The 27,924-nt window shown below is 40.0% G+C and overlaps 2 protein-coding genes across 2 annotated transcripts in view; both read left to right on the top strand.

The window, feature by feature from the left end:
* Positions 1 to 27,924, top strand: part of LOC109910651 — a 115,236-nt gene that overhangs the window by 45,898 nt on the left and 41,414 nt on the right. The window contains exons 5-10 of the mRNA XM_048603498.1: positions 4,920 to 4,957; positions 6,077 to 7,918; positions 10,458 to 10,572; positions 23,503 to 23,709; positions 25,648 to 25,867; positions 26,027 to 26,532. Of these exons, the coding sequence (XP_048459455.1) occupies positions 4,920 to 4,957; positions 6,077 to 7,918; positions 10,458 to 10,572; positions 23,503 to 23,709; positions 25,648 to 25,867; positions 26,027 to 26,532 (2,928 nt within the window). The remainder of the gene's footprint in view (positions 1 to 4,919; positions 4,958 to 6,076; positions 7,919 to 10,457; positions 10,573 to 23,502; positions 23,710 to 25,647; positions 25,868 to 26,026; positions 26,533 to 27,924) is intronic.
* LOC125484543 (protocadherin-10-like) lies at positions 5,615 to 8,166 on the top strand. The gene is given in 2 exon segments (XM_048603777.1): positions 5,615 to 5,716; positions 5,719 to 8,166. Coding segments are annotated over 2 exon segments (2,550 nt in total).

The raw sequence follows: 27,924 nt of genomic DNA on the forward strand, positions 1-27,924 counted from the left end.
TGAGATACACTCCATCATTTTGAGTGTGCATGGATACTATGCTGAAAAAAATGCATTTCAAACAAAAATGAAAGTCAAAACTGGGCACTCATAAGGAGTCATTATGAGTCACCAGCAGCACTAGAGTTTCTTTCCAACCAAATCAGTAAACATCACAACGAGACGTATCCCACATTCTACCATTAACATCAAGGCAGTTGACCAGCACTGGTTTAAAGAAGACAGTAGTAAGGCAGCACGCCAAAAATAGCACCAAGCATGACTGAAATGACATGTCAAACTGATAAATGGCTCAGGGCTTTTCGTATGTTAAGCAGCAAGCAACTCGTGATAGACAAGGGTATGTGAACTCACTGGAAGAAACCTAAGCTCAGGAGTCCTGCCACATCCAGTCATAAATGATGATGGACAACTAAGCCATTCATCTGAGGATAACATTTCATAGCTATCCCCATCCTCAAAGATGCGAAAACCCAGACTTCAATGTAACATAAAAGACCGATGCATTTCCAAATGCCATCAGACAGAATTGACTACTGGAAAGTTTAGTGCAATTTCTTCTAAGGTCCCAAGAATGACAGAGATCAGGCGGCCACATAAAGCATGGTGAATTGTAATGAGCCAATTAGCGCTGTATCTATTACAGACGTCAGGCTGCAGTTCGTTCCATTCACTCCACCTGATATCAAGCAATGATTGAAAAAATGGAATACTGCAATGACAATGGGTTTTAACGAAACTCGGGGAATAACACTGAAATGTTGTGATCTGGAAATAGCAGCTCTTCAACAAAAGGTCCAGTACAGTTGTAGTCTAAATAGCAATATGGAAAGTCCTCCATATATCGTAACAACCACAAAAAGCAGGATGAACGCTAATGAGCTAATTGTCGCTGTATCTGTTTACATTCAATCATCATCCAAGTTATGGAATGTGCCATTGACAATGCTGACAAGAGCCACTTTTCCAAAATAATGTGCTCATTGACTTTCGGTTGATTTCACCAGCTCAGCCATGCCGTGGATACATTGGAGATTTAGTCGAAATATTGAAGGAAAAGCCAAAATCCAGACAGGAAGTTAAGATAACTGGCCTTCATCAAGTTTGCATTTAATTGAATGCCAATCGAGGAGCTCCATCAAAACTGTATCAAACGAATGAACGCAAAATATCTTCTATGATTGAAATAATACCGAGCATTTAGGACAAATGTAGTCATCTCATCCACGGGACCGGAATGCTGTTGTCTCTCAGGCCAGTAGCCTGGACTCAACCATTGTCAGCTGCATCATCAATGACATTCACTTCATCATAAGTTCCAAGGCCTGGATATTTGTTGACGATTGTGCAACGTTCAGTTCAATTAGTAATTTCTCAGATAGTGGTGAAGTCTATGTCGAAACGTAAAAGACTTCGATAACAATCAGGCCTGGATTGAGAAGTACCAGATAGCGTCGATATTACATTATTGTCAGGCAATGATTATATCAAATAAGACAGAAACTAATTCCCCTTGCTTTTAATAACGTTCTCATAGATGAATCCTCTATTACAAATATCAAGGCAGTTGCCAATTTCCAGAAATTGAACTGGACGAATGATAAAAATGCTGCAGCTCCAAAGCAAGTCAGCAGAAGGGAATCATACACCAAATAATTATTCTCCTGACTTCTGAAATACTGCCTACTCTTCGTGAGGTACAAGTTAGGAGTGTGCCAGAATACCTTCAACATACATAGCTCAAACAACATTCACGAATTGCCTTCACTATTTCTGGGTAAACGTTGTGAAATTGCATTTTTAACGGAGGTATGCGAACTATACTGCAGGAACTGCAGTGGTTCCAAAAGGAAGGCCGCCATCTGATTCCTAAGGGCTGTTAGCAATGGGGAATAATATTGGTGCAGCCAATGATGCCCGCTTCTTATATATGAATTAAAATTAACTTTGCCACAGGTACACAATGAACCAAGAGAGGATATCCCTCCAATTATTATCTAATTGTATTTTTCTCTCCATTGGCATTAATGTTTGAATTCGATACATCCACATGCACAGGCATCGTAAGGAAAATTGCAGTAGCAGGCAAAGTTCCTGTCCCATGCTAAGATTTGCTCACAGGTCACGCCTACAAATTACAGTGATATTCAGCTTTGAATTTCTAACAAGGAGGAATATATCTTTCCTGCAATGGTGACGACATTCTAAAATTCAACATACGAACTGCATGAAACAAATACTTTCAAGGATAGAATTGGCACAGGTGAAGAATTTGCGTTCCAATACAACTCTTCTGTTCTAGATCCTATTTCAACCGTTGCTTAAACAATAGGTGAATGAACTGATCTCCAGATTTGAAGTGAGACTGACTGCTTTTGACATTAAAGCAGCATTTTGTTAACATGTGCGAACAGGAATAGATGGAAATGAAGTAAACCACTCCCTAATAATTCGACAACTACCTAACACAAAAGAGGAAGTTGGAGGTGTAGGAAGACAATCATCTCAGTTCCAGGAATCTCTGTAACAGTTCTGTAAGGTCTTGTCCAATTTTCAATTAGCTTCAAATGCGACATCAATAGCTTTTTTTTCTATCACAAGGTCAGCACTGACATTTTCACTGAATATTGCACAATTTACAGAACCATTTGCAGTTTCACAGATGCTGAAGCTGTCTTTATAGATTCGCAGTGAGTTCTGGACAACATCCAGGCTTCAGCTATTAAGTGGTAATTAACATAGTAAATAAGCGATAATTAACATAATTAACAGTGCTGTCAGTCAATGACAATCTCCAAAGTGACAACTGTGACTATTTCCTTTTCTATTCAATGGCATTACTATGGCTGAATTCTCTACCATCATCATTATGTGGTTTATCATCATTATATGCTTTATCATAGGCTACAATCTTAACTCAACTACCCAAATCAATGTTGTGTCTGGAATTTCTGCAGCCTGTAAGTCATCTACTAATTCACCGATATTTGCCCGCCAACTAAAAGGCAGAGCTATAGTTTTCTGGATAACTGCAACTCCAAAGTCACTCAGGAAGCTCGACACAATTCGGGGCAAAACAGCTCTTATGTTTGGTACTACGTGCACACACTTAAACATTCATTCACTTCAATCACAAGAGAAGATTAGTAGCTCTAATATTAGCAGTATCACAGGTGCTTCAACTTGGTGGAACATATGCATAATACATCTATTCATATAACAGCTATTGAAGGATTGACACCCTGCACATTGCAAACTTAGCATAAATCCACAAACTCATTTGCTCTCATGGCTTCAGAGAAATAACACTTCCAACATGTGTCTATTTATATGGAATTCACTGAAAGATCCTGTACTTTTCCCACCGCTCCCCTCCAATAATCTATGTTTATTTTCCCATTGAATAATTCTTGAGCTTGTGCACAATATACAAGAAGAACTTCAACAGTTTGATCACGTTCCTTTAACTCTACTTCCCTACTTGTGACTTCTACCATGTTATGCAGCAGATAGGTGGGAAAATCATGACTTGTATTTTAAATCCAAGCCAAGCATCATTCTGAGTTGGTATTGCATCTTGATTGTTTCATTGCTCTTGGGTGAAAATTGCGGAACTCCAACGACTGTCATATCCCAGTAGGACTGCACATGTTCACAAGTCCTGCTCACCATCAGCTTCCCACGAGCAACATTGAACAGAAAAAAAAAATTGACCTTTTTTAAAGGATACTAGCATCCATGAAAAGATGCAACACAATTGCCGTTTTCACTGAAATTAAAAGTAGAAATGCTGGAGGAATGAAACGGACCTGGCAGCATCTATGGACAAACAAACAGAGCTGCCGCTTTGAGTCCAATGACATTTTTTCTGAAGAAGATGCATCATATAGTCTCGGGGTCTGTTAGGTGAGTTGGTTGGACAACGGGTTTTCATTAGAGACTAACACCAACAACACAGGTTCAATTCCTCCACCAACTGAAGTAAGCATGAAAGACCTTCTTTCTCAACCCTTCCCTTTTGTTGAGGCGCAGTGCCCTTCAGGTTAAACCACCAGTTGTCTCTCTTTAATGAGAAAATAATCCTATGGGACAATGTCAACCTTACCTTCTAGTGGTTTTATTTCAGATCTCCCGCATCCACAGTATTTTGGTTTCATTGGCGTAAGTACCTTCTCTTGAGTTGGTTGTGTCAACGCAATCCTATTTCCATCATCCACATGCATAAATGCAGGAAAACCTCTTTGGAAGTACAACAACCTCCATTCACATATCACCTCTCTCCTTAATGACTTTAATAATACTTGTTCGAGCAGAAAAAGAATCTAAACGTGTTTTTGTTTATAAAAAAAAAACTTGAAGCCTCATGGCACCCTATTTCTGTGATTATTTCCAGACTTAAAGCTCTGGGAGATATATGTACTCCACCAATTTTGCCCTCTTAAGCACATCAGATTTTAATTATCAAGCAATGGGTGCCTTGTGAAATTATGTAAATTATATTTCTTAAATATCTCTGAATCATTCATATCTCCCTGAAAGTACGTTTCTTTTTCAAACAATTGACAATCTACTATATCACCTACTCATATGGATAGATCGTGGTTTTAATTCTATTATTCACACTTGTGAACCAGTTTGTCATGTTTGGATACCTCAATGGCAAGAGAGACAGAAAAAAAAAACGACAAACTGCTGATGTTTATAAAGACGCAGGTTGTCTAAGATGAATGCGTAGGAATGCTCAGCAAGTGTGGCTGCTTCTGGAACAAAAATCACAGAGTTAAAATTTGTCTTCGTGCTCTTTCATCAGAAATGATATAAGATCATTACCAGAAGGATTTACTCTGTCAGTCCTTGTACAAATGCTGTCAGACCTGTTGCTTTTTCGTGAATTTTCTGCGTTTATTTCTGTTTTTCAGCAACCAAATTATATTTCCTTTTGACTTAGAATTGTGGCGTTAGTCTGTTTACGAGAAGTATTATGATAGTTATGCGATGATAGTTAAAATTATCCCCACTGAAGAATGCACTGGCATTTGTTTTTATTCGAATATGTCAATTCTTTAATAACGTTGACAATTTTAGTTTAACTTTGAATGGGAATAGATTATTCAGATTTTCATGACACGATCTAGCAACATCATGGCCGGTCGTTCATGTGGGAATGATCCAGACAGAGGTCTGCACTTTGCATCAGTGATACTGAGTCACAATGTACCGGATGATATAATTAAGGTTATATTGTTCTCAGTAAAGTTTCGTGTCCTGGACGACCAATGATGAAATGGATAATGTAATTGTGAGGACCCTCTGTCTTTCCGCTACTGCACCGATGAATACGAGGAATACTGAAAATATCATTAAACTATCAGTTGTTAGGTTGTACGTGTGCTTTTTTAGAGGATGTTAAATTGCGCACTCGTAAATCTTTCTCTTCTGTTGCAAAGAATCCTGGAACGGTCCAACTTTAAAAACAATTGCTGCAGCTATTGGTTGAGGCTGTTCGTGTCGCTGTCTACCAATAAGAAACAGATCAGAAGACAGGGATCTAGAGAACCTCGCATCCCAGACACAGGAACACACAGAAGCGATGGGCCAGACGTTGCCTGTTGAGATGCTGTGCGGCCATTATCGGCAAATCTTCCTAGGGTCGGTGTTTGCCTTCCTCCGTTCCATATTAATATATATTCACTTGATAATACGGTGTAAGAAACAGGTTCGGACAATCGGTCGACGACATATCGACATTTTTACAGCAACATTCGTCTGAGAACAATGGCAATATTGCGCAGGACGTCTTTTGTTTTGCTACTTTGGGTATCAAACCTGATTTCGGGACAAATTCGCTACTCGATTCCCGAAGAGCAGGAGCACGGGGCCTTTGTTGGAAATATCGCTGAGGATTTAAAGTTAAATATTTGGGAATTATTGACTTGTAAATTTCGGCTCGTCTCTGATGAAAAAGAACAGTACATGGAAGTAAGTCTGGAAAATGGGATGTTGTTTGTGAAGGAGCGGATCGATAGAGAATAGATTTGTAGACAGAGCTCTGTCTGTTCCCTTTCTTTGCAAATAGTGCTTGATAATCCTCCGGAAATACATCTCGTTGCAGCGGAAATACTAGATGTAAATGATAATTCGCCCAGATTTCCAAAGCCTGAATTTCTGCTGCAGATCAGTGAGTCAGTTTCAGTAGGCGCGCTCTTCCCTGTCGCGAGCGCGCATGACCCGGACGTCGGCACGAATGCAATCAACACCTACCAGGTCAGTCCGAACGACCATTTTGGCCTCAGAGTTCAGACACGGAATTACGGGACAAAAAGTGCGGAACTGATAGTGGAGAAACCGTTGGACCGTGAGCAAAGATCGTCCTTTCAACTTATACTGTCTGCTATTGACGGTGGGGTACCGCTGAGATCTGGAGCTAGCAGGATTTCGATCACTGTCCTTGATATCAATGATAACGCACCCGTATTCGATCATGAAACATACAAATGCAGAATACCAGAAAACTCACCCAAAGGGATCTTAGTGATAACAGTCCATGCTACTGACATTGATGAAGGTAAGAATGGTGAGCTGAAGTATTACTTCACCAGCCATGTTTCCCAAAGTGTTCGAGATTTGTTCAACCCGGACCCAGAAAGTGGCGAGATTACAGTTCAAGGTATATTGGATTTTGAGGAATCAAATGTTTATGAACTTGATATAGAAGCAGTGAACAACGCAGAAGCAGGTATGGCGGGACGTACGAAAGTTATGGTTGAGCTAATAGACGCAAATGACAATCCCCCTGCGTTAGACTTGACATTGGTGTCCAACTCGGTGGCGGAAGATGCTCCTCCAGGTACAGTCGTAGCAATGATCAGTATTATAGATTCAGACTCTGGAGAATACGGACAAGTAGAATGTCACATTCCAGTAGATCTTCCGTTCATACTTAAAAGAACATCGAGAAGCAGCTACAAGTTAGTTACAAGTGATATTTTGGATCGTGAAACCGTCCAGACGTACAGCATCTCTATTTCAGCCTGGGACGGAGGATATCCCTCTCTGTCAGCAAATAAAACACTTTCAGTGTCCATTTATGATATTAATGATAATGCACCGAGATTCACACAATCCTCATATAGCATATATCTGATGGAAAACAATGCTCCAGGTGCTTCTATATTCACGGTCACGGCTTTGGATCCGGATTTGGGCCCTAACGGAGAGATTGTCCATTATCTTATGGACACTCGCATTGATGGGGGACAGAGAACATCTTATGTCTCGGTCAGTTCTAAATATGGGATCATTTACGCCCTGCGTGCCTTTGATTATGAAAATCTGAAACATTTTCAGATCAGAGTTCAAGTCCGGGATACTGGATCTCTCAAACAAAGCAGCACCGCATTTATAAATGTTGTTATCTTGGATCAAAACGACAATGCTCCTGTTATTGTTTCAACTTTAACGTGGAACTGTTCAGCATCAGCAGAAATTCTACCACAGTCAGTATATCCGGGTTATTTGGTCACCAAATTAATCGCTACTGATACCGATTCTAGTCAGAATTCGCGGTTTTCCTATCACCTGTTGGGGTTCAATTATCCAAACCATTTTACCGTGGGGCTTCGCTCTGGGGAAATCAGGACAACGCACCATTTAAGTGAGGAAGAAATCAGCGCAACAAATCTGATAGTCATCGTGAAGGATTATGGAAAGCCGAGCCTGTCTACGACCGTTACAATCTCGTTTAACATTTTATCGAATCTTACAGAAGATTCTACACAAAGAACTGACGGTCATGGACAGTCGAAAAAATATTTTTTCAAACTTAATCGTTATTTAATTATTATATTAGGATCAACTTCCCTTTTGCTTTTTGTAACCATAATTCTTCTGGTCATTCTGAAGTTCAATCAAGACACAAGTATTGCTGAAGACCATGGTTGTACAATTTGTTGTTACTCAAATCAAAGTTTGAATGATACCTTTAATCATAGGCCAGCACCAAACGAATCATTTAATTACACCCAGTCTCCTCAAACTGAAATTTATCGCTACACTATAAATTTATCTCCAGAGTCATCAAAAAGTAATTTACTCTTCTTAAAGCCCTGTAATCCTACTTTGCGTTTCAATGACTTGGACACCCGGGACACAAGCACCAGAAAATAATTTAAAAGACGTTCCATTATTGGTAATAACAGCAAAGTCCCATGTTGTAAGTTTTGCATTAATGGGTAAACTTTATTTCAATATATGCGTGTATCCGCAAGATTAGTAGCTGAAGATCTAGTTAAGCAAATTGTTCCCGGCTGTTCCTAATTTTCCATTATGCAAATATAGCTACCCCGTTATCACAGTTCTGAAGCGTTCATGTGAGCATGGAATCAGATTTGGAATTGGTTATTGTTTTAGATTGTTGAAGTGGATCGTACTATATCCTGTGACATTCCAGCCCTCACTGTTCTGCTGAGCAAGAATCACAAGTGGATTGAACTGGCCAAAATGTTAAGAATAATGTCTAAACCTCGGTTGCATTCACCTGTGTCTGTAACGTTTTTGACCCTATAAACCTTATTGCAGAAGAAAAGTTGAATGAGAAATTTCGGGGCTATCATTATACACATCCAGAATATCAACAGGGTTCAGTAAACTCTCTTTTGGAAATTTGTACCAGTTTGAACTAAAACAACTATCCATAAATTGAACAGGATATATTAAGGATAAATTACTTTACATAGATTTGATATAAAGCAATGTTTTTTTTAGCGTGGTGGGGTGGGGGTGGGGAAGGAGGAGGGTGAAAGTTAACTGTTAAGTTGTTTCACAATAAGTTGGTTAACACAACATATAATTTGTCAGAGATTTTGCTTCCCATTCACATAAGTGATTAATTTCCTTTTGAATGTTATTACCACATTTCTTTGCAGCATTCTTTTAGTTAATACCTTCTATTTTATAACAACATTGCGTGAAACAGATGTACTCCTCAATTTTCTCCTGAATCTCCTGTTCATTTATTTTAAGTTTGGTTAATCTACCTGTCAATGAAAGCTGAGTTGTGTTTTCTGTCGTATTCAAATTCTCTTGACTCTCTTCACATCCTTTGCCACCCTTACGGCCATTAATGCGAGATCACGATTCTAGGATTTCTTTACGCCGCTCCAAGAGATTGACAAAGATACTGAAATATTCGGTTCAAGATTGGACATATAAGTCAAGAAGAATTGCATTGCAACTATCTAATAGATTTGGCTGCTGCGTGTCACGTTGCAATATGTTATCAGCTTTAAAATGAAATTGATAAAAATTGAGCATCTGCCTAACATTCTTATTGACTCAGTTTAAGTTTAATTTTCCTGACGAATGATCCGAGTTCTGTAATGCAAGCTGAAATTCTGAAAGAATTCCAGAAACCATTTTGAAAGATCATAACAAATACATTTGTACAACATAAATTAGTGACACCGATGTGATTAACTGTATGACACAAACACAAAGATGAGGGAGAAGTTTCAGTGTGATACAATTTCAAGGTGCATCCATGAAATGCGTTACTGGAGTTAGTTGTTTGAGTAGCTCCAATTAAGCTTTAGTTTGATTTTCTACCGCTTTAAATAACTCAAATTACATTCTTTGTGACTGATCTCGGTGCCTTATCCCTATGTCACCTCCATAACATTATTGGAACATAGACTCTAACGTGATCTTTCGACATATTTCATCTTTCGTACTCAGCATGTGCTTCACTTGTTCATACACCGAGCACACACAATCGCTCAAATATCAGGCATATTTATTCAGTTATTTGCTCGCAGCATTGTCTGATTCACCGCCATTTTTTTACACTTCTTCTTCCTCCTTTCCCTTTCTTCCAGTTCCTTCTTGATATCTTCATCCTTCAAGTTTGGCCGAATATAATATAATATTGTGGACAAGCAAGGCACTGTAATGCTTACTGTCATTCAATCCCAGCAACGCGTTGTCTCCCCATTTCTACATTTCCCGAGGAATATTTTATTTTTTCACAACATGCAATTGCTTTTGTTTAATCAAAGCAAATTCTTAACACTCCTTGGGAGAAACTCAGTATGATTACAATTTTAAATAATTCCTTCCAAACCCATGGCACTTCTATCGAGAAGGACAAGGTCAGCCGATACATGGGAACACCACCTCGTGCAAATTCCCCCGCAAGGCACTCGCCAACCAAACGTGGAATATATCACCATCAGAAGTTCTGCGGAAGGGTCACCGGACCCGAAACATTAACTCTGTTTTTTGCCTTCTCAGATGCTGCCAGACCTGATGAGCTTTTCCAGCAGGTGTGTTTTTGTTCCTGATTTACAGCATCCGCAGTTATTTTGGACTTTTTAAAGAAAAAAAACATGACTTTTGTTTTGAGACAACTGTCTTCAGAACTGTAAGAGGTGGAATTGGACATTTTTTAAATGCTTTGTCAGATTATGTGGAGGAGCGAATGGAACAGATAATCATGAATGTGCCCAGAGTAAAAGACAAAGGGAATTCTAATGATCATAAAGGAAAATTGATATGTACATTGCTATACTACAAATGGTAGGTGTGAACATGGGAAAATGAACCTGCTGCCCTGTGAGCAAAACCAACAAGACACAAACAAGACAGGCCTGTGGCTTGCTGTAGGGCATTCCAAACAGAATGGAAATCAGAGGTAATTCTGTGAAGTTATTGAACTGAATGTTGATTCCTAGGGGCTGTGAAGTAATTAAGCATAGAATGAGTAGGGCTTCGTTGAGCTTGTTGAAAAACTATTCTGGAGCCACCGTTTTGCATACAGAAGCCTGGGTCATTGAAGTGGCAGACAACTAGGAGTTTGGTACTATTCTTATGTCAGAGCATAGAGATTCTACAATGTGGGCAAACAGCCTTCGTCTGGTCTCACTGATGTAAACAAAAACCGAATTCATCATCAGCAGCGAATACTATAAGTTAGATTGTAAGAATTAAAAGTAAAATTCTGCATCATCAGGGAGATGCATTTGGATACTTGGAAAGTGCAGAGTTAGGAGGTGAAAGGGCAAGTGTTCCAACTTTGGTAATTTTATACAAAATAGCCATGGTAACATGGAGTAAATGGGGATGTGTTATGACTAATATTGTTGTGGGAGGAGTAGTCCCCCAAAGATTGCTGAAGTGAAAGTGAGGGAATGACCTTTTGATGGCAGTATTCTGCTGGACATTTACATACAGAGGCTAATATACTTTAATATTGTCTCTAGTTCCAGTTCAGCTAGTTTCCCCTCGCCTGCGGTGTGGTGATCCTCAGGTTAAACCACTATCAATCGTGTCTCACTGATGAGAAAGCAACCCCATTGTCCAGTTGGACGAAAGTGATTTTACCTTTGGGTTAGTTCGTTTGGGTTAGTCGGACGCCCGTTTTGCAACATGTGTGGTTACTTTCTGCAGCGACTGATATTACCATGTAGGACTCTCCTTCTGAACTTCGTTCATCGCCTTAGGCACGGGGACCATCAGGTTAACCAACCACCAGTCATCTCTCTCTAATGAGAACTGTTCATTAGGACTATGAAACTTTTTGATCTAAATACTTCTCTGAAACCTCATATACTATTGTCCCTACCTCATTTCCTTTTCTTTTGAATAGTCTCTTCATTAAAAAAAATAAACTAGAATATTCGACTGACAGGACTTCATGGTTCCATGGTCCATAAACTACAGTAATTTCAGTACTTTGCAATATATGTTGCATTCTAATACTCATCTGGTTCACTGATGTCCTTTAGGGAAGGAAATTGCCATCCTCATCTGGTCTGGCCTACGTGTGACTCCAGACCCACAGCAATGTGGTTGACTCTTAACAGCCCTCTGGGCGATTAGGCATGGACAATAAATGCTGCCTAGCCAGCGACGCCGTCATCCCGTGAATGAATAAAGAAAAGAAAACCCAGAAGCGATCTGTAGTGATTCCTGATCTCCCGATGTCTCAAGGTTCTATCTGTCTGTTTCATATTAGAATATTATTGATTTCTCTAATTGTTGCAACGTTTTTGTGAGAATAGCCTCCGAGTCCAGACAACGCACTCCTCGGACCTTAACCTTTATTCCAGTAGCCTTCGGTTACCATTAATACAGGCCATGGATTGTCATGCAGTCTACCATCTAGATCAAACCCTGTGAAAATTATTTGTTCAATTTCTTCGTCTCAGCTCCTCCACTACCTTAATCAAAACTTAACTTTTAGACCAAAACTTGGTCACACCTTGTAAATTTTTTTTTTGGTCCTGCGAATATCCTTGTTCTGGTAATTCCAACGTGTCGCATTTTAAATGGTTTATACATGTTTTTGTTCATATTATCCGTCTGTAATTAGCTTTATGAGATTTAAGTAATAGAAAGTCACGTTTTAATCTTCAAGACTTCTTCCTGTGATTTAGTACTACTCAAAGGTAGTTTAACTTGTGTTTACTTCACTGAAATAGGACGCTAGAAATCAAGACCCGCTTTTCCTGGAGTCATCATGAAATTTCATGATTTTGCAAAAGTACGGAGTTTCTCCAATTTACCTGCGTTTTCGGCCCAAGTTGAAATGAAGCATGGAAAAGATTTATGTCCTTAATAAGAATTAAATTTTGTTACAACTGCATACATCAAAGCTACTTGTAAGTAAATTGTACAGTCGACTTATAACTCTACCAGATAAAATTGTAATACCATTTTGTCGTGTACAGACACATACAGGTAGTCGCACAAACATGGGTTTTATGGGCGGAAGGAAAGACTGAGAAGGGAGTTCAAGGGTCCATGCCCTCAAGGTTCACTGAGATGATCCTTTTGGCTTGTCAGGATTTGCTGCTCCTTAATGTTTCATTCTCACCCAGAAGATGTTCAGCTGCCTGCCAGATAATCAATAGTTGTTGTCAGGCAGAAAACCTTCTTTATCGACAACTAGCCACATTCATGGACCAATAAGTTACTTATTCCGGCTGAATCTTCCTCTTCTCATACACCTGCTTCCAAATCCTCCCTAATAAACAGACACAATGATTGAGGAAACAGCGCACAAACAGCAAGTACAACGAATGGTGGGTGACTTGCTTTTTTTAAAAAAAGTGCAGCAATGCTTTCCACAAGGCTCTGTTTTTAAAACAGCCTTTCCCCATTTCAATTCATAATCAAAAAATTCAGAATAATATAAAAATGCAATCTGTAGATGCTTCGCCCGTTGAAAGAAGAAACATAAGTTCTAAAGTGCTTGCCATCGCAAAATACGTGATAAACTGCAAAGCAGAAGACTTACATATTTTAATTCCATCTACCCCCACCCCCACCACCGCCATCTGGGTCTGATACAAACTTCCTATTTCTTACACCTTTAAATTATTCCAACTTTTTACATTTGGGACAATATATAGGCAGTTAAACTATCTTTCCCAACGATGTGATTAATCATTACATTAAGTGCTTGCAACAATCAACGTCATCTGAATGGTCTCACATTCCGTGTTGTGCACTTTTCATTGAAGGCAAGTCAATTGCGATCAATATAACATATATTTCCTGTTGTTATGCTGGATATAGTTTTAAAAGTATCAAAGAGCCAACAACAATCTCTACACAATACAATAATTCTTCTGGTACTTTTTTTGAATGGAGATGTAGCCCACTGGCTTCTCCATTTGACTCAATCAGTCTGCAACAAGGCTGCAACTACCCAAAACGCACGAGCATCAATCGGCAGTTTGAAAGGTTTGTAAACAAAAACAGACATGACCAATTTATTAGGAATACCTTCAGCTTCTCAAAGAACATGCTGATTACCATTTTACTTTCAGCTTGTTTCTTTAAGAAACTCATGAAGGGTTCTCATATCTAGTGGAAATTGAGCACAGTTCCCAATAAAACCCGCATATTCCGATTCATCTCATGAATTCTTGTTTACTTTTGGGAATAGGAAATTATATTAGAGCCTTCCCCTTCGTTTCCTTGGTAACGCTTGTCCTTATCCTACATCATGTTTTAGTAAAGTTATCCTAGCTTTACAAATACACTTTGGCTAATTTATTACTAATACAGGCAATAACAATTGCTTAAATATTTCATCTACTTGTCTCACACGTTCTTTGCAGTCTTACTGTAAACCATAACATTATCTAAGTACACTAGATAGCTGCAACCTCTTAGACAACCTGATCCTTAAACCTCTGGGGTGTAGTTGGGCCATTCTTTGATCTAGATGGAATCACTTGACGTTGTTATAAATCATTTAATGTATGACAAACAGGTAGTTCATCATCCCTTGGTGATAATCGCACTTGCCAGTAATCCTTCAATAGATCAATTGAGACAATGCCAACCGCATCAACTCAACCTTCTGAAAGTGGCTTTGGGAGTGAATTTGTTTTTGTGACTCTTTTGTTATCTGCAGAGTCTGTTTGGTCCATGTAGTTTAGGAATCAATCCTATTAGCCAAATCCACTTTCTTTCATTAGGTTATATTGAATATTTTTCCAGCATATATGGAATGGTTGATTCCACCTGAATTTATTTTTCTCGGTTCAACAGATAAGGATGTTGTTTTATCAGTCTTGATTCTCCCCGAATTCATCATCAGGTCTACTTAATGTACTACCTTCAGATGTATCTCTACAGACTACTCTTTGCTTCCTCAGTTGTCTTTCACAATCCTCCCATTATCGTTTCTCTAAAAATGATAATGAGTCTAACTCTCCCAATAATACTGTGTTAGCTAGTCCAATTCAAAGATGTGTAACTTGATAACTGCCAACAGCTCTTTCAAGTCATTCTTATTGACTCTGTTATCTTTTACTAATCTTGTCAACTGATGCAACTGCGTTTCCTTATTGTTTTACGTATGATGAAATGTTTTCAAAAATATTTATGTGATCAAATCAATCCTTCTCCCCACAATCAGGAACAATTATCAGATATGCCACTTTACTGATCCCTAAGTACGTTCTTTTTTTTTATTCATTTGTGGGACGTGGGCGCCGCTGGCTGGCTACATATGTTGTACGAGCCAAGTTGTCCTTGAGAAGGTGGCAGTGAACTGCCTTCTTGAACTACTGCAGTCCACCTGCTGTGAGTTGATACACAATGCCATTAGGGATACATTCCAGGATTTTGACCCAGCGACAGTGACGGAAAGGTGATATAATTCCAAATCAAGATGGAGAGTGTCTTGGAGCAGAACTTGAATGTGGTGCTGTTCCCAAATATCTGCTGCCCTTATCCTTCGAGATGGAAGTGGTCGTGGGTTTGGAAGGTGCTGTCTGAAGATCTTTGGTGAATTTCTAAGTGATTCTTGTTGATAGTACACATTGTGCTACTGAGCATCGGTGGGAGTGGATGCTTGTGGATGTAATGCCGATCAAGCGAGCTGCTTTGTCATGGATGGTGTCAAGCTTCTTGATTGTTGTTGGTGCTGCACTCATCCAAGCAAGTAAGAAGTATTCCACCACATTCCTGACTTGTACCTTGTAGATGGTGGGCAGGCTTTTAGGAGTCAGGAGGTGAGTTACTCGCCACAGTGTTCCAAACTTCTGACCAGCTCTTTTAGCCGCTGTGTTAACGTGGTGAGTCCAGTTGAGTTTCTGATCAATGGTAACCTTCAAAATGTTGATAGTGGGGAATACAGTGATGTTAACACTGTTGAATGCCAAGATGTGGTGAAAAGAAGTCTCTTATTCGTGATGGCTAAAGCCTGGTGTTTGCCTGGCGCGAATATTACTTGCCACTTTTCAGCCCAAGCCTGGATATTGTCCAGATGTTGATGCATTTGGAATTGGACTGCTACAGTATCTGAGGAGTCCCGAATGGTGCTGAACATTGTGCAATCATCGATGAACATCCCCTCTTCTGATCTTATGAAGGAAGAAAGGCCATTGATGAAGCAGTTGAAAATGATTAGGCTGAGGACATTACCCTGAGGAACTCCTGTAGCGATGTCATGGAACTGAGATGATTGATCTCCGACAAACACGACCATCTTCCTATGAGTCAGGTATGACTCCAACTACAAAAGAGTTTGCCCCCTGATACCCAGTGATTCCAGGTTTGCTCGGGCTCCTTGATGTCACACTCACTTGAATGCAGCCTTGATATCAAGCGCTGTCACTCTCACCTCACCTCTTGAATTTAGCTCTTTTGTCCATGTTTGAACCAAGGTTGTAATGAGGTCAGGAGCTGAGTGACCCCGAAGGAACCCAAACGGGGCATCACTGAGCTGGTTATTGCTGAGCAGGTGCTGCTTGATAGCACTGTTAGTGACATCTTCCATCACTTTTCTGATGATCGAGAGTCAACTGATGAGGCGGTAACTGGCTGGGTTGGATTTGTCCTGTTTTTTATGTGCGTGACATACTTGGCCATTGTTTCACATTGTCGGGTAGATAGCAGAATTTTAGTGTACTGGACCAGCTAGGCGAGGGGAATGACAATTTCTGAAGTGCAAGTCTTCAGAACTATTGCTGGAATGTTGTCAGGGCCCGTAGCCTTTCCAGTATCCAGTGTCTCCACGTGGAGTGAATAGAATTGGCTGAAGACTGGTATCTCTAATGGTGGGGACCACTGGAAGAGGCCGAGATGGATCATCCATGTGGCACTTCTGGCTGAAGATTGCTGGAAAGTTTCAGCCTTATCTTTTGCACTGATGTGCTGGGCTCTCCATCATTGAGGATGGGGATATTTATGGAGCCTCCTCCTCCAGTGTGTTGTTTAATTGTCCACTACAATTCACGACTGGATGTGGTAGGACTGGAGAGATTAGATCTGATCCGTTGGTTGTGGGATTGCTTAGCTCTGTCTATCACCTGCTGCTTATGTTGTTTGACATGCAAGTGGTCCTGTTTGGTGGCTTCACCAGGTTGACACCTCACTGATGCTGCTCCTGTAATACCCTCCTGCACACTCCATTGAACCAGGTTGGCCCCCTGGCTTGATGGCAATGGTTGAATGGGGAATATGCAGGGCCATGAGGTTACAGTTTTGTGCTGGCGTACAATTCTGCTGCTTTTGATGGCCCACAGCACCTCAGAAATTCCGAGTCTTGAGTTGTGAGATCTGTGAGAAGTCTGTCCCATTTATCATGGTGGTAGTACCACACAACACAATGGAAATTATTCTCAATGTGAAGGCAGGATTTCGTTTCCACAAGGACTGTGCAGTGATCACTGTTATCAATGTTAACATGGATAAACACACCTGCAACTTGCAGATTGGTATGGATGAGATCAAGTATGTTTTCTCCTCTTGTTGGTTCCCTCACCACCTGCCACAGGCTCAGTCTAGCAGCTATGTCCTTTAGGACCCAACCAGCTGTATCAGTAGTACTGCAGCCGAGCCACTCTTAGTGGTTAACATTGAAATCCCCCACCCAGAGTACATTTTGTGCCCATGCCATCCTCTGTGCTTCCTCCAAGTGTCGTTCAACATGGAGGAGTACAGATTCATCAGCTGAGGGAGGATGGTATGTGATAACCAGCAGGAGGTTTCCTTGTCCATGTTTAACCTGAAGCCATGAGACGTTATCAGGTCTGCAGTCAATGTTGAGAACGCCCAGAGCAATTCTCTCCTGCCTGCATACCCCTGTGCCACCATCTCTGCTGGGTCTGTCTTGCCGGTGAGACAGGACGTATCGAGGGATGGTGACTGGTATATTGTCTATAAAGTATGATTCCATGAGTATTAATATGTCAGCGTGCTGCCTAATTAGTCTGTGAGATAGCTCTCCCAATTTTGGCACTAGTGTCCAGATGTTGGTGACGCGGACTTTGCAGAGTCGACAGAACTGTTTCTGCCATTGTCTTTTCTGGTGTCAAGATCAATGCCAGGTGATCCGTCTGGTATCATTTCTTTGAGCCTGTGTAGCCTTTGGTACAATTGAATGTCTTGCTCGTCCGTTTCATAAGACAATTGAGAGTCAACCACATTGCTGTGGGTCTGGAGTCACATGTTGGCCTGACCAGGTGAAGATGGCAGATTTTCTTCTCTGAAAGACATAAGTACACCAGTTGGGTTTTTCCTGACAATTGGCAATGATTTCATAGTGATCAGTAGATTCACAATTCCAGCAGAGTGACTTGAAACCAGGTCCCCACAGTATTAGCTGAGTTTCTGGATTAATAACCCAGTGATAATACCACTGGGCCATCACCTACCCTATGGACCACTTAACTTTAGCTTCAGATCTTCTTGTGGCAAAGGCATATACTTCATTTCCTGATTTCAACGTTCAGATTACTGAAAGTTTACCTGCCCATTTGTTCATTCGAGCTTGTGAAATTTTTAAACACTCTTCTGCTACCTACCATGCTATTGTCAGTGTCTCTCTACAAACATGGACATATTGTTGTCTCCTTCCGTCGAATAACTTCTCCTTAAGCAACTTCAATTGACTTCTAACTTTATGATAATAAATAAATCCAAATGGACGGAAAACAATAGGTTCATTTGGGGAATATCTGCTAGTAAATGTACGAAATCTATCCCTTTTGTTCCAAACCAGTGGGTATTTGCCACTGTACTGTTTAAACAAGGTTTTTAGTAGCTCTCCAAAGTTAACAGTGTTTTCACTCGACGCACAACAGAATTCAACTGTTTTGTACCCAAACTGCTAAATACTTCCTGGTGTATTTTAAACATTATGTTAGAATCGTTATGAATCGATAGCCAACAATGAGTAAAAAGAAACTAAGTTAACGTTTTTCCCGGCTGCAATTATCTCTGAAGGAACAGCTTTTGGGAATTGAGCTCTCATATACATGATTGTAACGATACACTGATACCTTATTTTGTTTTTAGTAATGTTCTTCCATAAATAAGAGTCGTTCGTATGATTCTTCAAAAACGGTTATGGGTATCAAAGTTGCTAGTTTGATTACCTGTCAATGACTTCCTACCACCTCACAGGGATATGTTTTATGATATGGAGATGCTGGTGTTGGACTGGAAGGGACAAAGTGAGAAGTCACACGACACCAGGTTATAGTTAAACAGGTTATTTTTTAAAAATATCATAAGCTTTTGCAGCACTGCCACAACCTCCTGGATTATAACCTGGTGTCGTGTGACTTCTGACACTTTTTATGGAACTGAACGGCATCTTTATTAAGTCTCGGCCATGTAAAATATGAGTTTATCAGTGCTTGTGTTTTCCGTGTTGCTATGTACTCTGCCACAGGAAATTCGTGTGTCACCCACAATATTTTTTCATGATACCTGGATTGTATTTCTGTTTGATGAGCAACCGTCAATTCCTGGTCTTCAATTCTGTGAGTCTCTGTTCCTCGAGGGTATTCTATTTTCAATATTAACACATTGGAATCCCTTCATCCTTAGCTTTTGTGTGATCTGTCTGTGGAAACGTATTTAATGTTGGATCTGCTTCTTGAGCCTCGATTAATGGGGACATGTTAAACACATCTTTTAATTATTCTTTACCTGAAACAGGGTTTCAGCAGCCCTAACATTTGTTCACAGTATTACAGCAGCCTCTGGAAATGAACATTTTCAGCCATTTATCCGCTCACTGTACACGGTGAAAAATGCCTGGAACCTGTTTCTGCACCCGTTCCATCTCTCTACCATGAACTCAATTTCCACGACTGTAAGCAAAGCTGCGACTTTCACTCTTTGCTAAATCATTCTACGGGAGTAGATAAACTTTGTTTACAAGTAATTTCATAACTACCTCGATTACCACCAATCCACACAACAAACCACAATCCAACTGGACGTTGGATCATGGAACCTGGATAAACTCTCCACATAATCCATTTGCTAACACTTCCACTTTCATTCAACTCTCCTTTAGGAAAATTAAATCCTTGACGTGCAAGAGATTTTGATCGGTGTCTTGTTACAGCCTTGCTTTAAAGAGAAAGATAACTTTCTCTCCTTTAGTCAAAAATACATCTTGTGTCTACTCTATCTTATGCACATTATTTACAGTCACAGCAATGATTACTTCCATTCTATTAATTGCTGTTTAACTACAATTTTTTTCTGTAGCCTTTTCCACTTGTTTCCTTTTCGGAATCATTCTTACAAACTCCAGTCGTTTCCATGTATTTCCCTCACCATTTTCGCCGTTTTCATTGAACGTGTCCTAATGTTTTGCAATGGAATCATCTTGGGTTCTGGTCTTCACCTTTATTCTTATTACTTTTCCTCCTGGTCTGAGGAAGAGACCATGAGGCATTGCCAACTGTTCATTCTTTACCCTGGAATGTCGACTTCCTTCCACTTTCCCAATGTCTATCGAATTTATCAGTAGGACAGAAAATTGTTTAATTTTATGGATTCTTTCATAATTGTAGTCATTACTGCTGCCTGTCTAGCCGATGTAAATCTTTGGTTCTCAACATGGCTCCTTATTTGAGAAGGTCGTGAGCTTTTTAATCCCTCTAAGAGAATGAGCTTGGTTTTAACGTCCAATTTTCGTATCCACAAGTAACAATTACTTTGCTTAACTATTTCAAACTCATTATTGGTGCACTCAGGATTTTTACTTAAATTCCTGACCCTTTGCTTAAATGCCTCATGCATTGATTTGATGGTAAACACACACACATACACACACACACACACAATTTTATAGCGTCACAATTTGGAAAAATCTCTTCAGGCAGTGAAGTGAAAAATGCTTGTATATTATTTGTCAACTGACACTGAATGAGCAGTGTCCAGTTTCCTTTTGTCCAAATTCATTTGTGTAGTTATTTCCTCAAACCCCATACTGAATCTTCCATACCTTCTTTCGTCAAATTTTGGTAAGACCTGTGCATTCTCCTACCAGGAACAACATCAGTATTTGATGTCTGATGTTTCAGCAACAACGCTTTAACCTTATACTCATGTTCTCTCTCTCCACTTCCCCTTTGCAATTCCAGTTCTAGTTTGCTTATTTACATACTTTTCATTTCCATTTCCTCCCCTTTCATTTCCAATGTTACCTCCATTTCCTTATCTTTGTCAGCTATCTCTAGTTCCGTCTTTCACTCTGAAGGATCATACTGCTTTAACTGTAACTGAGTGTGACTTTGTTCCATTGTTCCATTCGCTGGAGCGCCTGGTCTGTCGAGTATTTCCAATATTTCCAAGTGACAAGCATACTATAGTTTATCTGTCTTCTTAGCTCTGTCAGGTAATATTGCCACTGGGTTACTTACCAAGTCAATCAACTTGGTCTTTGAAAGTTTCCTTGAGACTGTCATGGGCAACCCTGCCACCTGCAGGAAATCCTTTACCATTTCCTGTCTTATGTCTTAAATGTAATACAGAAACAGGCATTTTCCTTTGTTTGCTTTATTTAGTAACAACACGCCCAAATTCTTGTGATCATTGTCTGAAATAAATCCTAGACAATATCCCACAAAGTCGGTTATATTTCACTGGGGCTGCTCACAGGAATTCAAGCTCCCCTGTTCGGTCGAATCATGACAAAAATTAAAGATATCCCTAATTAATCTGCTTTATAGACCCAGGTTGACAGAGCAGGAGGAAACAGGAGAAAACATAAGAATTATTATTTTTACAAATAAATAGATTCTACCCGCAGGTCAACATGATGAATCATTGATATATATTTTTTAACCAGGTATTACTCTAACTCAGAAGTAAAATCTCTTCAAACACACGCACACACACACACACACACACACACACACACACACACACACACACACACAGACACATACATACACACGCAAACACACAAATACACACCCACCCATCAGATCATTTCTTTTCCAGGCCGTAAGGATGCATGTAAACACCAAGCCTATGATAGCCACTAATTAGCTAGTTCTTTTCTCACTGCAGCACTTGGACCATTCAGATTGTACCTGCCTCTTACAAATTTTAAATGAAATCTTGCGGAAAATAAGATTGAACAAAATGCGTGTTTTCAGTAATGCTCAAATTTCTTTTCGTTCGCAACAATCCAGTAGGTGCACTGGAATATCATACTTGCCGATACTTTCAGACAAAAAAAAAGTTTAAGTAAATTTGCTTAGCTTTGACAAAACAGAGATTATCAAAGAAAACTTCAAATTTAACATTTTAAATTATATTCAGGATGCCTTGGAAACTGCAACAGTTTGAACATACGTGTTCTGAGCATCCTTTGGCGCATGGAAGGTTTTTTTTCAGCAATTCTTATTATTATTTTGACATGTTACACTAAATTTGCAATTTGTAATTAAATGTTCCTAATGTCTCTATTAAATATTAATAAATAAACTCGGTATCACCTTTTTATTCAGGCTTATTTTGGGCATTGGTGATCAGACCATGTAATCATGAAAGAATAATTGATTAAACTCTTTACTACAGCGGATGACAGCTGCAATAAGAAACATTGATCTTGTATTTTTGGAGGTAAAGTGCAAACCCGATAATCTCACTTGGCGTTGCCCATTCATAGGGTGCATTCGAATCCTTATGAGTTTGTTTTTATTGATGCTACATTATATTCTAATTACAACTCAGTTTGTTTTGATGATATTTATCACAACACCACGTCATGTTTTGACACATATATGTTGCAAAAAAGCATGTGCAGAATGACCCCAAAGGCAGGATGTACTGCGTGTCTTTTTGAAGAATGGATTTATGACAAAGAGAACGGAGAAATTTCAATTTCACCTCTTCAGAAAGCCACAGAGTTCAAATATTGTAAAGTATGGTGGTATAGCACATAGAACATTTAGAACAGAAGGTAACTGGTAAATAAAAACATGAACTGTGAATGTGGAGATAACCCTGCAATTAGAGACTATTAAAATTCTTACTGTCTTCTTGCGCTGGCCTCAGTTTGATGATCCTCAATTATCACTGGAAGGAAATGCAAACTTTGCGGAACATGCGGCACCGAATTCTCTTCACCCATTTTGAATAAATCCAGAGATAAATTCTTTTCCAAAGTTCGTCATATTTTACTTAAACATGCACAGAATTCTTGTGCAGTCATATATAATATATTATAACGTATACATTACAATATATCACCATTTTGTATTGAAAACGTGGATAGTATTTACAACAATTTGGAGTATTCAGTAACGATGTCTCTGAGTATTGATTATAATGGTCGTATAATCATTTGCAATTGACGCTGGATCTTTGAACTGGTCTCAAATTAAGACGTGATCTGATCAATCCTTTTGAAATGATACAAAGTATCTAAATTTGGCAGCAAATTCGTAATTAAAGGAAGCATACTAACCTGTGAATACAATATTTTCAAGATGATGGTGCTGGCATGGTAGAGCGTGTTAGCGGTCCTGAGCCCATATTTTCGAGACCGGCTGCAAAATTTTCTCTCTTTCTCTCTCTATCTCTTCTTTCCATCTTTTCTTTCTCTTTCCTCTCGTCTTCTAATGTCTTGGGAGCAGTGTTGGATGACTATCGGTAGCGCTGGTGGTGGTGCTCAGATTGAGGACTCCTGGCTTTGTGCGCCTTGAATCTGGGCTTTGAAACTTGGAGGTGCATTGAATGCGGTGGAGCATACTGCCCAGAGCAGCTCATCGTCTGCGGCAGAGCTTGGTGCCCAGAGTGGGTTTGCATCCTTGTGAAGTACATGTTTGAGTTCTGTGTGGATTGGTGGCGAGGATCCAGTGCAGACTGGAAGATGCAAGTTGGAGGCAAAGTCCTGGCAGGATCTGGAAGTCGGGCCCGGAGCCTAGCCTGGAGGTAAGACCCAGGCTTGGCGTGATCTGCTTGAAGGACTGTAATGCTGAACTCTTTGTTTCTTTATTTTTCAAATTTATTTCTAAGATTCTGTACTTAATATGGCACTGTAAGTGGCGGCTTTGTGAACTTTTCACTGCATTCATGAGAGTACATGTGACTATAAACCTAAATGTAAACCGAAAAGAACATGCGATCTTGGTATGCGGCGTTATCATAGATCGATTTCTGAACTGTTGAATTGGAAGATACTTTTAAATGAATTCTATTTGGAATATAAACAGGATCATATTTGGTCAATGTTTGCGTTCATGTATATCATTTGGGGCAATTTTTAATAATTAGTCAAAGTTCGCAAATGACCAAAGGCGTGTCTTTCGCATTGTAGAATAACAATTGGACAAATAAACTTTGAAGGGCATCGGTCTGCAAGTGTGTGAACGGGCAGGAACAGCAAATCAGGTTTTACCATCGAGAATAGTCAACACATTGCATAAATTTTAATCAGAGAGGATATAATCATAAAATATACTTGAATGTTTTTTTTTAAAAGCTTATTTTAAAATAAATCCTGCAATAATTTGCTGCAGATTTTATCAGGTGAAATATATGTTAATTAGAAACATAGACAGGAAGAGCAGGAGTAGTCACTTAGGCCCTTAGAAACTGTTGTGCCATTCATCATGATCATGGTTGACCAGCCGACTCAATAGCTTGTTCCTGCTTCCGCACCCTGCATCCCCCATCCCATATCGTTTGATGCTTATAAACACAAGAGCTATTTTCAATTCCTTTTTGAAGTCACACATTCTTTTGGCTTAAACTGCTTTCTCAGATGGGAATTCAACAGGCTTTCCGCTCTATGGATGAAGAAGTTTCTCCTCATCTCATTCCTAAATGCTTTAACTCATATCCATAAACGATGAGGCCTGATTCTGGATTCACATGTCGTCGTTCCAAACAGCTTGTGTCATGACAAAGACTAAGCTATCCAACGTCACTGACGGTCTCAAAGCAACTCTAAACTCCTTAAGGAAGCTCTCTAAAAGTGGAGCAGCCGCTCTAACTTACTGAAGTTAAATTGGTGGATGTCATTGTAATTTGAAATGAACAATGTAATTGTCAAAAGTCACAGGGTCTGCTGCACCACATTTTTGTGTAAATCTGTGCACAACGTGTAATTTCTATAAGACCAACCAAAATATAACGGTTGTCACCTTACAAAAGACTTCCCAATAGCCTAGCTTTAAGCAATGTTTCTGCGGTTATTGGTTGAGGCTCTTTGTGCAACTGTTTACCAATAAGCGTCAGAAACGCTGAGAGAGATCGACTGCCCCCTCCGCCAGGGAAACAGCAGAATCCAGAGGTGAACAGTGTGTGCGCCAACAGTTGGTGGAAATGTTCTGTATAGCTCCCCAGATTATATCTCTACATTTCTCGTTTCGATAACAGTATATGGGTATGCTGTTGACTAATATTTGAAATATATGAAACAAGTCAAGATATTGTAAGACATTTCAATATTTTGCGACAAATCCAGTTGAGAGCAATGGCGGAAACAGTGATAAGACAGCCGCTTTTCATATTCTTAGTTCTGTGCATCGGACTTAGTGTGGGAGCAGCTTCTCTACTCGATCCGCGAGGCGCAGGCGAGCGGGGCCTTTGTTGGAATGTTGCTGAAGATTTAAGAATAAAGATTTGGGATTTAACGGCTCACAAGTTCCAGCTGGTTTCTGATGATTCGAAAGAATACATGGTTTTTAATGTGGAAAATGGAATTTAATGTGTTAATGAAAGAATTGACGGAGAACAACTTTGTAACAAAACCGCTGCTTGATCCCTTTCTTTCCAAATTGCTCTCGACCATCCTTCGGAAACGTTCCGCGTGGCAGTGGACATATTAGATGTATACGATAATTCACCCTTTTTTTTTCGAACAAGGAATACTATTTGGAAACCAGCGAGTTCAATCCGGCCGGCGCTCTCTTCCCTCTCGAGAGCGCGTGTTCCGGATGTAGGTACAAATACAATCAACACGTACCAGACCAGTCCAAACGAGCATTTTGGTATTATAGTGCAGACAAGAAGAGATGGGAATGAAAGTGCCGCGTTGGTGTTAAAGACGTCTTTGGACCGTGTGCAGCAGTCAATGTTTACTCTGGTATTGACGGCCATTCACGGTGGGATTCCGCACAGATCTGGTACAGCTCGGATCAATAATAGTGTCATGACGCAAATGATAACGCACCCGTATTCGATCGTGAAACCTACATGACCGCTGTGTTGAAAAACATCGCGAATGGCTCTTTGGCACTAAAAGCTTCATGCTACTGATATCGATGAGGTAACATATTATTTCAACAATTACGTTTCCCAAAATGTCCGCGAGTTATTAAAATTGGACTCGGTGACTGGAGAGATCAGAGTTGAAGACGTTTTGGAATTTGAAGAAACATCTGCTTATGAACTTGATATACAAGCCGTGAACACCGCTCCACCTGTATTGTCAGCTCGTGTGAATGTTGCGGTCAATGTCATTGACACTAACGATAATTTCCCTGAGTTGCAAATAACAATTCTGTCCAGTAACGTGCGGGAACACGCTCCTTTATGGACGGCAATAGCACTGAACAGCGTAACTGTCGCGATTCTGGTGAATATGGGAAGGTTATATGACAGAATCCTTAGAATATTCCATTCAAGATCGAATGTCCATTCACAGAAAGACTTGGACAAGTTCAAGACTTGTGCTGATAAGAAGCAAGCAGGATTGCATAACACAAGCTCCAGGCAGCAACCATTTCCAACAGGAGAGTATAAAACCAAGTAACTTTGAATGGCATTCCATCACTGAACAACTCCACAATCAACAACCTGGATCTTAGTATTAAGTAGAAAATGAAGTGATCAAACCATAACCCGACTGGTTCCAAGAGCAGTTCACGGTCTGGGAATACTGCAGCAAATAATTCATTCCACATTCTCCCCAGAGCCCGTCCAACATCCACAATGCACAAGAGAAGAACACGGTGAAATACTCTCAACTAGGCTGGATGAGTGATGCTCCAAAAACATTCCTAAAACTTTACACCCCATCACAGGGAGAATTAAAAAAAGCACAATTTATTAACATTTTATTTTACACCTCCAAAGTTCACTCCCCGTAGGGAATATAGTGCTAGCAGGTTGTTAATTTTTTGATGCGCCACGGGCGTCACTGGAAGGTAATCCTTTATTGCTTATATCTAATTACCCTTCCGAATGAGGTTCTGAACTAAGTTTGTCAATTTTTGAAGTCATTATGATGTAGGTAGCCCCGCAATGAATTGGAGAGGAACCTCTATGATTTGAACCCCTTGTCACTGAAGTTACAATGATGCATTTCCAAGTCTGGAAGTTGAACGACTTGGAGGCGAACTTGCAGGTTCTGGTGTTCCCATGCAAATATCGCCATTATCCTTAAAAAGGCAAATGGTCTGAGGCTTAAAAGGAGCTGTCCGAGGAACGTCGGTAAATTTCTGCACTGCATCTATTCGACGGTATACCCGGCTGCCACTGAGCATCAGTGATATATAAAGTGAATGCCTCCGAATGTAAAGAAGTGAAACGAGCTGCTTTGTCCTTGATGGCGTCAAGCTTCTCTAGTGATGTTAGAACTGTAACTGACAGGCAAGTGGGGAACATTACAATGCATTTCTGACACGTGTCTTGCAGATAGTAGACACGGTTTGGGGCGCCTGGAGGCGAGTTACTCAGTTCAAGATCCCTATCCTTTGATCTGTTCTTGTCGCCAATATATTTACATGGCTGGCCTTTTTTAAATTCTGGTCAATGGTAACCCCAGTACATTGACAGTGAGGGATTCATCGACGGTAAAGCCAGTGTACATGAAAGGGTGATAACTAGATTTTCTGTTGGTGGTCAAGAAAAAATTCGATTTGACAATTGCAGTTTAAAGATCAAAGATATTGGGGGAAAAGCAGGAACACGATATTGAGTTGGATAGTCACCCACGATCACAATGAATGGCACCGCAGGCTAAAATTTTTGAATAGCCTATTCATGCTCCTGTTTACTAGGTTTCTGTTGCCATTATCTGGTACTTTTATAGCATCAGCCCGCTTGTTCACACTAGCTTGGAAATTGTCCACGTCTTGTTGTATTTGGGCATGGATTATTTCACTGTCTGAAGCACTGCAAAGGAGCTGAGCATTTTAC

Source organism: Rhincodon typus, chromosome 12, assembly GCF_021869965.1.
Source record: "Rhincodon typus isolate 14 chromosome 12, sRhiTyp1.1, whole genome shotgun sequence".
Taxonomy (NCBI): domain Eukaryota; kingdom Metazoa; phylum Chordata; class Chondrichthyes; order Orectolobiformes; family Rhincodontidae; genus Rhincodon; species Rhincodon typus.